The sequence below is a fragment of the Gymnoscopelus microlampas genome (assembly GCF_963454915.1).
Source record: "Gymnoscopelus microlampas genome assembly, chromosome: 11".
NCBI classification, from domain to species: domain Eukaryota; kingdom Metazoa; phylum Chordata; class Actinopteri; order Myctophiformes; family Myctophidae; genus Gymnoscopelus; species Gymnoscopelus microlampas.
The window spans coordinates 39,690,658-39,702,735 of NC_139948.1; the positions used below are offsets into that span (position 1 = coordinate 39,690,658).

Genomic DNA, 12,078 nt, shown 5'->3' on the forward strand with positions numbered 1-12,078 from the left:
TTTATCAGTAGCTACTGTTGTCACACTAGCTACTGAGGAGGCTGTAAGTACAATGTTCACTGCCTGCAATGTTGCTACAACTAACTAACTAAAAGCTCGGCATCGGAGACTCAGCTTCGGATACTCTGCATCGACAACTCTGCATCGACAACTCTGCATCGACGACTCAGCCCGAAGTCCCTCGCCCTTTCCATTCATATCGTTTGATTCGTTTTATCGGTTCTATTCAACAAAAACTCTTAAATGCTATTGATGGTAGTGTGGTCTTTATATGACAATGGGAGAAAATACCAAAGTTTTAGTAGTAGTGACGTTAAAATGTGTGCAGCCTGGGTAGAACACATGTTGTTACAGCCAGTATCATGCAGTCACAAAAAGCACATTGACAGCTAGAAACACACAGATGTTCTATGTGTCATGTGTGCACCATGAGATTTAATTAGTCAATGAAGATAGAGCTTTGCTGTAGTGTCCATACTGATGTACTTCTGGTTGCAAATCCACCTGCCAGGAATGTTAAATCTGATTTATAGCTAAATTAGCAGATCTACAAGCTCACAAGCGTTGTGAGCTTGTAGATCTTCTATTTTCAGCACTGCAAAGCATAAATTGGGCATGACTCAGCCAGAGCCAGTGGTACTTGTGGAATATTGCATTGCCAAATCCTGGTATTTGAAACGACCCTGGACTGTGCTGCCATCATGTGGTAGGCCTAATGTATTAGTGTTCAGTATCAGTATGATGGAAAGTGATTTCATTTGATAACACCTCATTTCCTCTGGCCTAGCTGGATCAGAGCGCACAATCAACCCACACAATACATAATTACCAGACAATTTGTTGTTACGCCATCCTCAAAGTCCACATTTACATAATAGGACACCCCATTAATTCTTACTTCAGTCAGATGTTCCTTTTTCTATGAAAAGGGAGGTTTAATGGTCAGCTGAAGAACCTATACTGTAAACTCTGTTTTTCCAAGGCTATAGCATAATAGTTGTTTTAAATTAACCTCTTCCTACAGGGAGGGAATCCAAAACCTCATCTGCACTGAATCTCAAGAATTCTGAAGTGCAACAAATCCATTGGTTGTCAGTTGGAAAGAAACTCTGATGGTTGAGTCAGGTATTATGAAATAACTGAAAACAATATGAGCTCCCCACGCTGACCTTCCAACTGCATGGTACCTTTCTTTCAGCCCAACCTAATATTCACAACTCATAATTCAAATGTGTTGTTTTTTTTCAGTGTGCACTGGGTGGCAGTGATGCCCTTCAGTATCAAACCATTCTGCCAGCAGTACCTTAACTCCATTGATGCATCATGATCCATCTATCTGATTTTAAACACTAGAACACTAGAATAGAGGTCATTCAATCACATTTTGAAGAATAGCACATATTTCAATGTCCCAATCCCAAATGGTTATGTGTTCATAATGACCACTCTAAATCAGGCCAAAAATATAGACCTCTACAGTAATGGCGTGAAGTCAGGTAGGGCATCATTTAGCATTGTAAAACCTTTGACATCGGTCTATATGCCTTTCAAAGAATATGTGTACAGAATATGGCAGGCAGAGGTACACACACATTGGCACGTTCAGTTAGATTTTAGGAGGTTCCAGCCTGCCTGGGCTGGAATTGCACTCTAAAAGAGTGACTATGCTTGCACTTAAAACAATTGCACTCTAAAAGAGTGCAATTCCAATGCAACAGGGATGTGAGAATCTTAGTGGTGTTTTTTTAACCAACACATTCTCACCGAGGCTGAAAAGTAAATATGTTCCGTTCAAGTGTAACTGTAGAGAAAGAAATTCCAGAAGAATGCATGCCATAAAATACAATGATTGTAGGGTTTACATCATTTTATTTAAATGACAGACAAGAAATTACATATATTTTTAAAAGTACACACCGGGAGCGTTTATTTCTACAACTGCTGTTGTCATGAGTACGTCCACACAAAATGAGAAAATGAGGCGGTAAACCACATAATTATCTTCCAGTGAAAATAAAATCAGCAACCTGTATGAATGAGGCACCACCAAATACATTTTTCGATATGAAATATTCACGACGCATTTCCACATTGTTGATTCGTTACACTCCCAGTGTGTAAGGACCTTTAAGCCTAATTTATGCGTGCGTGTGTGTGTGTGTGTGTGTGTGTGTGTGTGTGTGTGTTTGCGTGCGTGTGTGCGTTTGTGCGTGTGTGTGTGTGTGTGTGTGTTTGCGACTTTGCGTGCATGCGCGCGCGTGCGTGCGTGCGCGCGTGCGTGTCAGAAATAGGCAGCAGGGTGATGTTGCGGGGTCACGGTGTAAGGAATAAGGACCAATTTCCACTGCTGTTGCTTATCTCTTATGCTTATAAAGTCTAGAATACCCATGTCGGGCACTGCTGCTGAGAGGGGGGAGCAGGAACAGAGGTGCAGTGATGGTAAATTCCAAATACCTCTGCCTCGCTCTGGCCCATATGCCATTCAATAGTGTGGGTCAGAGGCAGGCGCATTTGAGCTATCCCTAGTGGGTTCCGTACACTCTGCCATAATCTCAAAGGTCTTTACAGGACTGCATAAACACACACACGATTTAAAAAAGACGCTTAAAAAAAACAATAATAAAAATGTAAAGATACAAAAAACATAAAATACGCAAAAAACTAAACAAAACACACAAAAAAAACATTAAATCCCTCACACAAAAAACATAAAACAAAAACCCAAACAAAAGCATCAACAAAAAACACACAAAGGTCTCCACCATTGCAGTACTTTTGCTCTCTTTATTCTGTTCCATAAAGTTCCTGGAACTTGTACTCTGCAATAGATTTACTAATTTATATTTTTCATGTTGGTAGTCATGGCTGTCAGTTCCCACCTGATGTCATGGGGGAGTTCAGACTGCTCCAGACCATGCTGAATAACGGCTAGCTTGCAGAAGGTCTTCAGGCTAGGATTTAAGTCCAAGACATACAGGTCAATGGGTGCGTATTTGGATCCTCCAAAGAGGACGATACGATCTCCCACCTTGCAACACATCCTAGACATCCAAAACGGGCCTTTCCCCTTGGGCTGAACCTTCTTCCAGGAGAAGGTCACTGGATTTAATTTCCAAAAATTGTTGTAGCCACCAAATATGTAGAGCTCTCCATTATAGGCAAATGCTGATTGATGCCTGCGTCCTTCTGGAAGAAGCTGTACAGAATAATAAGGCATGCTTAGCCAGCAGTCGGTCTCTGTGTCAAAAACTCTAATATTGTTGTAGCTGTCCTTGATATGGGATGCTTGGGAGTTGTAGTTGTTGTTTCCCCCATATACAAACATCTTTGTCCCAATGATGGTGGCAGAGTGACATTCTGAAACAGGTACTGGAACGCCTCTGGTGTTAATTAAAGACCAGACCATTGTGGAGGTGTCCAGCTTGTAGATGTCATTAGTGCATCCAGTCATCAGGTTGAATCCTCCAAAGATATACATGACCTTCCCCAGGACGCAGGCTGAGTGGTCCCACCTCGTCTCTGGAACAGTCCCAGAAATATTGGGCTTGAACCATCTGTGGGCACTGACGTCAAACGCATAAACCACATTGCAGAACTCCCACGTGTAAGGAAATCCCCCCCAGAGGTAGACGATATTGTCTATCAGCACAGCTGTGTGGCAATCGCGCATGGAGGGGATCTCGAGGGCTTCCCCACTTAACGTTCCCACTGGGGGCAATGTCCAGCGTAGAGACACTGTGTTGAAGACATACACATCGATATGAACCGTGTCGTACCCTCCAAAGGAGTACACCTTGTGCCCCACTGCCACAGCAGCGTGAGAGGACCTCTTTGGTCCTCCTTTCAGATGTACTGCCCAGCACACCAGTTCACACATCAGCAACACAGCGTGGATCTGAGTATTGTCGAGTCTTGCTCGGAAAAAGATCTTTACAGATTCTTTCCCAACGGGTATGGGTGAAAACCATTCGAAAATCTAATCTGTGTGTTTGGATTCTAAATCCTACTTTTCACTTGCAAGCCGACCAGTTTGAAGAATGGAGTCCTATATGGTGCGCAAACATGCTATATTGTATGTTATGATGTCATGAAAAGTGCGGCCAATCTGGAAAGACACTGAGTAGGGTTAGCCAATCAGGTAACGTGTATGCCCTAAAATGGCATCAAGAACATGACGTTGTCTTCTCCAATACATTATTTAAAAATAATTGAAGTAATTCACACATAAACATAAACTATTACATGAACTACTCGCAAGGTCAAGATGCTGTTTTACATGGTCTATTTAACTTTCATTTCACAATGGGGCTGTGATCACACTGAAACCTTGCTCAAATTTGTAGTTAAAGATATGTCATACACAACTGACATCATAGAAGATCGATGCTGGCCACATAAAGTTCAAGATCCACATTGGAGGCCAAGTCTGAGCCATGCCAGATAGATCCCGAAATCCACATAATTTGCTAGTTTTATAATTATTGAGGTAGGGATTATATTTGGTGTTATAATCAGAATGTTTTACAGAATGTTTTATTACAATGTAATATGCATACAACAGTGTCATAATACAAAATATATTTGGTGTAATTTATTGTTATTACCCCTCTTACTAAAAAGCCAATGCCTATCTCTTTTAGTAAACAGTAGTCTAGTAATTCATTAGGGGTTCAAACCATCTCCCCATTGCTTCCTGTGCTACATTATGTCAAACACAAGGTCATATCCATTTTGACACACATTTCGATTGGCCCACAAATTGACTTCAGTCAATCTGGCCCTGGCAATTTTCCCTCAATACAAATTAAACAAACCTCCCTCTATGAGATGCATGCGAAATCAGGCAATTTATAGATCTATAAGCAAACTCGTAATTCCCCAATTCCACAGTATGCGAGTTTTAGGTGAATACAAATGCAGACAATGATAGAATAGCCAGGTGCTTACACAGAACCACAATGAAAGCCCAGAGCTTTTTGTGTTTTAGCACCATTGCATAATCGTACCACTATAGGCTATACTGTTTGCAAACTGTTAATTGAGTACTTGAGTTCCTTCACCAACTTTTTAATTGTTGTCGTTGTCGTCCTTGTGCCGATCTCACATGACAATGCACTGTGCTAGGTTTTCAACCAACATAATGTTTGATTGTCTTTCATTAAGGCAATTTATTTTCTTTCTTTTTTTCTTTAAAAAAATAAGTCGATCACATATTCTGGTTTAGCTCAGTGATTACAGAGTGAGGGCTGGGTGTATGCAAAGAACATCCTGCACTGATAGCAAAGCATTTCATTGCTATATGATAACCTGGCTATCCTGACCTACACGTGTACAGTGACAGTGAGTACAGTATGTGGCGGTGTGGATTATCTGATACATGCAATGAAAACATCCTGCTTTTCATGATTTGTATCAGTAGATGGCGCTATTGACAGATTACCACAGCACAACACCCGTGTCACCGGTTTCCCACAGTACCTGTGGAAAGCTTGGTTTCTATTTACTGCTCAGTGCTCATATCCGATCTAAAGCCCGCCTACTGTATCCGGTAATTTCCACATACACACGTAGATCCTGTTTCCATATCCGCTCTAAACAGGATGCGCAAGCTGCACCGGCACGGCGATTGGGCAGACGCTCCTACGTGTGGACCAAAGGTATCGATTCATTGGTGTTCTCACCTGTCAATCTAAATCCCATCCAGGTACACATTATTGCAACAGGCTGCGAGACAACGAGGCCACGTTGACAAGTTGATACATTGTGTTGATTTTTCACCGCAGCAGCTGTGAAGTTGTGCTTAATATAATAATAATAATAATAAGAATAACAACAGCACAACTGACAACCGTATCCGTAAGTGTACTTTAACTGCCCTGCTGTTTACTCTGTTGACTTGTTGTTGTTGTCTGCTGCTGTTACCTGCTGGTGTAAAGTAACGAAGTACATTTACTCAAGTACTGTACGATTTTTAGGTCTTTTTTTACTTTACTAGAGTATTTGTAGTTGTCAGTACTTTTAATTCTACTCCACTACATCTCAGAGGCAAATATTGTGCTTTTACTCCACTACAATTATTTGAAAACTTTAGTTACTATTTGGATTATTATTACAAAACATAACCACTTAAGCAAGTATAATGCACATTTTGGCCATTTGAAAATAGCCGATCTACAAGCTCTCAAGGCGTTGCGATGCTGCAGTGTGAACTTGTAGATCTGCTATTTTCAAAATATATATTTATTTCAATTCGTTTTTTGAAAATTATGCAGAAAACATTCTGCATAATGAGTACTTTATGCTTTTGGTAGCCTACTTTTAAGTACATTTTGATATGAATAACTTTTGTGCTTTTACTCAAGTAAATGTTTAATTCCGGGCTTAAACTTGTAACTGAGTATTTCTACGTAGTCTTGAGTACTTTTACTTAAGTAAAAAATGTGAGCTGCTTAACTCCAGGCAATCAGGAAGTATAACTACTTGTTTACGTGGCGACTTGGCAAATATTAGCCTAGTCTACTATTTGGTAACGAATAACCCGTGCTGCTGTCTGTGTGCATATGATGCTGCAGCTTGTGTTGTGATCATATGCTATAATATGGCCTATTTTTTTAATGTACGAGTGGACGGTGTCGCTTGCCGAATGCGACGCGTTACTTGTGAGCTCGTAGGCGTGTCGGCTATTTTTTTGTGAGAGACACCGCCATACAACGAAGTATATACCATGAAATACAAGCGCTTTACTGCTTTTCAATATGATGACCATTTGAGATGTCCAAGACTCTTGTTTGTTCAAGTGCAGTGATCTGTCCCTCACAGTGGTGTAAAGTAACTAAGTACATGATGTACTCAAGTACTGTACTGCATTAACCACTTCAGCCCAATGCATACTTAGGCTAAGTAGCAGATCTACAAGTACGACGCATTGTGAGCTTATAGATCTGCTATGTTCAAAGCATTTTTATTAATTTGTAAACTTGTGAAATGTGACATTATACAAGTACAGTATATTTGAATGTGAATACTTTTATGCAAGCACATTTTGAATACCAGACTTTTATTTGTAACAGACTATTTCTACATTGCGGTATTGGTTCTTTTACTTAAGTACAGAATGTGATTTACTTCTTTCACCACTGATCCTGTATACTTGCTTCCTAACAGGGAGGATGAGTGTGGGGTTCATAGGAGCGGGTCAGCTGGCCCATGCTCTGGTCAGAGGGTTCACTGCTGCAGGTTAGTTTGAGCCATCAATACCTCATCACATATTTACATCTCTGATGCAGTGTGTGTTTTTCAATCATTGCATTCAAATTGATTTCTCAAACTTTTTATTCCCCGTTGCTTCCTCTGAAGGCGTGATTGCCACCCACAGAATTACTGCCAGCTCCCCCGACACAGACCTTCCCACAGTGTTAGGACTGCGGGTGGGTACTTAGAGCAGTAGAGATGGACTAGTACTTAATTTATCCCAATTTCTATTAATTCACCCTAATTTTTCATTAATTTATCAATATTGTTTAAAGGAGTTGTGTGCAAAATTGTATTAGCGCTTGTTTCGCTCACTTTTTGTCCACTGAAGAAATTAACATAGAATTACATTTCTGCATACAGAAACTGGGTGTCAATCACACCACAAGCAACAAGGAGACGGTTTCCAAAAGCGACGTTCTCTTCTTGGCCGTGAAACCCCACATCATTCCTTTTGTCCTGGATGAGATCGGGCCAGACATTGAGGATCGCCATCTCATTGTGTCATGTGCTGCAGGTGTCACCATCAGCTCCATAGAAAACGTTAGTGCAATGTTTCTCTTAAAGTTTCTTGTCAAGGACCCCCAAATTGATCTTGATTAGGCTTTGCACCCCATCTGAAAAGATTTTGTGCCAGGGACCCCCAGAAGATTTATTAAATGATTATTCCAAATTGGTCACTTTTTTTCCTCCAAGATTTATGAGCGTGTAGATAGATGACTGTTTTTGAATAGCCGAAGTGTAAATTACAAAAATAAAACTGATTATTATCGTTATGCTATATAAACACATTTTGCTGGGGACCCCTTAGAACCCCTTCAATGACCCCTCAGGGTCCCTGGACCACATTTTGAGAGCCGCTGGGTTAGTCCCATGAATCTCGAGGTCTGAGATGATGAAATCCTACATTTACTGTATATGATAACCACGTGAACCTTAGCATCCATATTCTATGCATGTCATAAAATGAAATAGCCGATCTACGAACTCAAAACACGATGCATTATGACCCACAGTGAGAGAGAGAGAGAGTGTGCACCATAGAGATTCAGTGTAGAGGGAGAACGGGCTGGGACCGGGGAAGTATACTGTAGACCCCTGGGGGGGCTTCAGGCAATATTAACCAAAAAACTTTGTGAGCTTGTAGATTGGCTATTTTTGCAATTTGACGTACAAAATGTATATAGGGTTGTATATTCAAGTCGTTAACTGAGCTATTGTGTAACGCCCAACAAAGTATATAGGGTTCAATTAAGTGAACTATTGTATAACGCCCAACAAAGTAATTAGGGTTCAAGTGGTTAACTTAAGTGAACTATTGTATAACGCCCAACGAAGTATATAGGGTTCAAGTGGTTAACTTAACTGAACTGTTGTATAACGCCTAACATCTAATTTTAGCTGTGCCTTATGCAGAGTGATCACAGGTTGTAACATGAAATACCAGTCTGTCGTTCCTGTCTGTATCCTCTCTTGACATGGAACACAGGAACACTCTGTGCTGGTATCAAGATGGCTGTCTGCCATATTGTTATTCTCACATACTGTAGTTCTCAAATAGTTGTGCCAAACAATGATTATTTGCACATGAAATATAATGTGTTCGTCCTCATGCTGAATTCATGTCATATCAGCAACAGTCATATCAGCAGCGGTATTTAGCTTCCGTTCTGGAGAGGAGCGACCGCTTGCTTTCCCCTCCCCGTCAGGAGGTGGAGCCAGCGAAAAGAGGAGCGGCAAAGTTTAGAAAAAAACAATTTTGTCACTGCCGCTGTGCAGCGAGACAGAGTGGCAGCCAACCAAAAGCGCACTCGTCCTGCAGCGACAAGTGTCGGTCATCAGTTTGTATCGTCATGTCACTGGCTTCCATTGAAAATGACTTTGTCGCTTTGTCGCTGCTGATATGAACACCAGCCGTCTTCGACTGCAGTTCCAAGGCTGCTACTGATATTGTGCATAATTTGTCACCCCCTCCCTGCAGAAGTTGGAACAGTATCGCTCTGCTCCAAAGGTGATGCGTTGCATGACCAACACCCCAGTGGTGGTGCGAGAGGGAGCCACGGTGTACGCAACAGGCACCCATGCTGAGGTGGAGGATGGCAAACTGCTGGAGCAGTTGATGGCCAGTGTAGGCTACTGCACAGAGGTGGAGGAGGACCTGATCGATGCTGTTACTGGCTTGAGTGGCAGTGGCCCAGCCTACGTGAGTCAACTAAAGGATTATGAACAATAGCACTCACATACCTGGCCTTTTCGATGATTTATGAAAGTACACCTCACCTATTATGTTAAGACATTACTTGTTGCTTAGTCTGGAGTCTGCTGCAACATTTCACTGCTCATACACATATGAGTATGTGACATTGTAGTCTATCCTGTCATTATGTTATGTTTTCTGGAGGGTTTTACATTGCCTGATTCCTTGTTTGTGTTTCTATTATTTGTGGTCTTGTACTGTAGGCATTCACGGCAGTAGAGGCTCTCGCCGATGGTGGTGTGAAAATGGGCCTGCCCAGGAGACTGGCTGTGAGGCTTGGAGCCCAGGCACTGCTGGTGAGAGCATTGTCATTAAGTACAGTATGTCATTATACAGCATTATCCTTGTGTTGTTCTGACAAGGGCTCTCACGATCATGACATTTTGGTACTTTTTGATAAAAATCAAAATTACATATATGTTTACCTTTTAGACCTTGTAAACAAAAATTACATAGGGCACAAAATACTTAAACATACAAAGAAACGAATGACAATGACCGGTAGAAACGAATGACAATGACCGGTACCAATAGTCAAAACAAATAATGTACTATGGCCAAAACTGGCCATGCATTACATTTTTTATTTTATTTTTATGTTCTATATTAGCGGACATAGCCGATCTACAAGCTCACAATGCATCGCTTTTCGCGTTTTGTTATCTTTCAACATGCAAATGTTAGGCCTTTAATGTAGTAATTGTGACAGGCCTAGTTCTGACATGACTCCTTGTGTTTGGTCTAAGGGGGCAGCTCGGATGCTTCTGGACTCAGATCAGCACCCTGGTCAGCTGAAGGACGACGTGTGTTCAGCAGGGGGCGCCACCATCCACGCCTTGCATGTCTTGGAGAGCGGTGGCTTCCGCAGCCTTCTGATCAACGCCGTAGAGGCCTCCTGCATTAGGACCAGGTAGGCTCACAATTCTAAGCTGTCACAAAGGAACGTGCAATTTCTTAGTTCTTATTTTGTCACCTGCATTTCTAAAGGGAGTTCAACAGTATGCCATTTAATACACATTACTATTCACATATCTTATTCAGGCAGCAGGTGGAGCTATATTCAAAGAAATGTATACTGGAATTGTTTTCACTGGTAACTGGCAGTTGACAGTTGTGGCAAATTGATGACACTACTGTAAGTGACTGGCTTTGTGTCCATCTCCTTCTCCTCGACCTTTGAAAAGGGAACTTCAGTTCTTGGCTGATCAAGAGAGGATCTCAGCAGCTGCCATAAAGAAGACCACTCTGGACAAGGTGCTGCAGCAGCCAGGAGTGACCGTGGCAGACGTGCAGGTCCGGTCCGGTGGGATCAGCCTGTTCAACAGCAGCAAGCCGACCAGGACCAAGAAGAACTGAGCACTTTCTGTCAGTCACTAGGGTTGGGATCCGGAAATCGGTTCCATCACATTTGGAACCGTTTCCGGAACCGTTTTTTATCACACTGTTAGAGCTGGTTATGTGGACTTCACGTCTGCTATACTATTACAATACCGGTGGTTCTCAAACCTTTTTTATTTCAAGGACCACCATAACTCTGAGAGTGTACAAACGGAACTGAATGGACCCGTTTGTACACTCTCAGAGTGACAGACCTGCAAGGGTCTATTTAGAACCCCATACAGGAATTGTTAAAAGGGAACCGTTACGGAATCTGACCGCTTAAAGAGCGAATCGTTAAGGTACCGGAATCGTTAAGATCCTAAAAAGATCCCCAACCCTATCAGTCACTGATGCTGGCGAGCAACCTCATAACTCCTGACTTGTCACGCATCAGTGAAAATGTTTTGTAATTCCAGGGATAAACCACTACGTAAATGCAGATCACAGTAGTGCTCACTTCAGGATGTTGATACCTGGTAGCAGGAAAAACGTTTTATATAACTAATATATGCTGTCCTGCCCTCTGTCAGGTTAATTAGTAGAGCTACACTGTCTCTCTCTCTTCCTGCAGGTACTATTAACAGTTGTTCTGATACTGTACATCGCTTTATTTCTAAAGTCATAGATTTGATAAAACAACGTCTCTGTTCCTATCTTCACTGTGAAAGCCTGAAAGGCGACTGTGATGTCTGCATCAAGGTGATTACCTCAGCACTGTTTTTGCGGTGGCGTTTCTTTCACTCCCGTTTTCTCTGCAACCTCTGAAAAACGATTTAATATTTAAGTCTGTAAACAAAACTGTACTGTACGCAATAGTGTATTTTATAAAGCTCCATCCATAACTGTGAAGAATGTGCTGAGTGATTACTTTGTAAAACTACTACACACAAGACAGTACAAAGTGAGTGCACACAGGAGTAGAGGCACTACATGCAGAGTGTGCTCTGTGGATATTAAATGGTTATTAGATTTGTGGGGGAATATTTTAAGTCGGTAAACAAACTGTACTATGGCTCCAGAACTGTGAAGATGTGCTGAGCGAGGACTTTGTAAAAGTGTACCTACACAATACAGTGCACAGCCCCAGCCCCACATGCAGTGTGTTCTCTCTGGGGCATTGCATTGCAGTACATGCTTAGCTTACGGCATTATACTTAGATAGATTGCCACATTTATTTTAAACATGTTTT

At 41.7% G+C, this 12,078-nt stretch overlaps 2 protein-coding genes across 4 annotated transcripts; one reads left to right on the top strand and one right to left on the bottom strand.

Annotated features, from left to right (window-relative positions):
- Window positions 1-2,281: 2,281 nt before the first annotated feature.
- On the bottom strand, window positions 2,282-3,877 carry LOC311054751 (kelch domain-containing protein 3-like; the record flags this gene model as incomplete). The annotated part of the gene is made up of 3 exons (XM_084070756.1): window positions 2,282-2,403; window positions 2,914-3,380; window positions 3,513-3,877. The coding sequence occupies 3 exons, from the start codon at window positions 3,875-3,877 to the stop codon at window positions 2,282-2,284; spliced, it is 954 nt and encodes a 317-aa protein (XP_083926882.1).
- Window positions 3,878-5,696: 1,819 nt separating this feature from the next.
- On the top strand, window positions 5,697-11,729 carry LOC311055013 (pyrroline-5-carboxylate reductase 1, mitochondrial-like). 3 transcript variants are annotated; one of them, XM_084071077.1, is made up of 8 exons: window positions 5,697-5,856; window positions 7,165-7,236; window positions 7,357-7,427; window positions 7,615-7,794; window positions 9,233-9,454; window positions 9,712-9,804; window positions 10,255-10,418; window positions 10,693-11,729. In XM_084071077.1, the coding sequence occupies exons 2-8, from the start codon at window positions 7,170-7,172 to the stop codon at window positions 10,862-10,864; spliced, it is 969 nt and encodes a 322-aa protein (XP_083927203.1). In that variant the 5' UTR covers window positions 5,697-5,856; window positions 7,165-7,169; the 3' UTR covers window positions 10,865-11,729. The 3 variants fall into 3 exon arrangements, with proteins under 3 accessions (XP_083927203.1, XP_083927205.1, XP_083927204.1); XM_084071078.1 differs by having other exon boundaries at window positions 5,706-5,862; XM_084071079.1 differs by lacking the exon at window positions 7,357-7,427 and having other exon boundaries at window positions 5,704-5,862.
- The last annotated feature ends 349 nt before the right edge of the window (window positions 11,730-12,078 follow it).

Bases quoted from the DNA above. Each gene is read 5' to 3' on its own strand.
- LOC311055013 (XM_084071077.1), top strand. From the start codon at position 7,170: ATGAGTGTGGGGTTCATAGGAGCGGGTCAGCTGGCCCATGCTCTGGTC. The intron at 7,428-7,614 runs GTGGGTACTTAG...TTCTGCATACAG, and splicing joins CCACAGTGTTAGGACTGCGG to AAACTGGGTGTCAATCACAC. The intron at 9,455-9,711 runs GTGAGTCAACTA...CTTGTACTGTAG, and splicing joins GTGGCAGTGGCCCAGCCTAC to GCATTCACGGCAGTAGAGGC.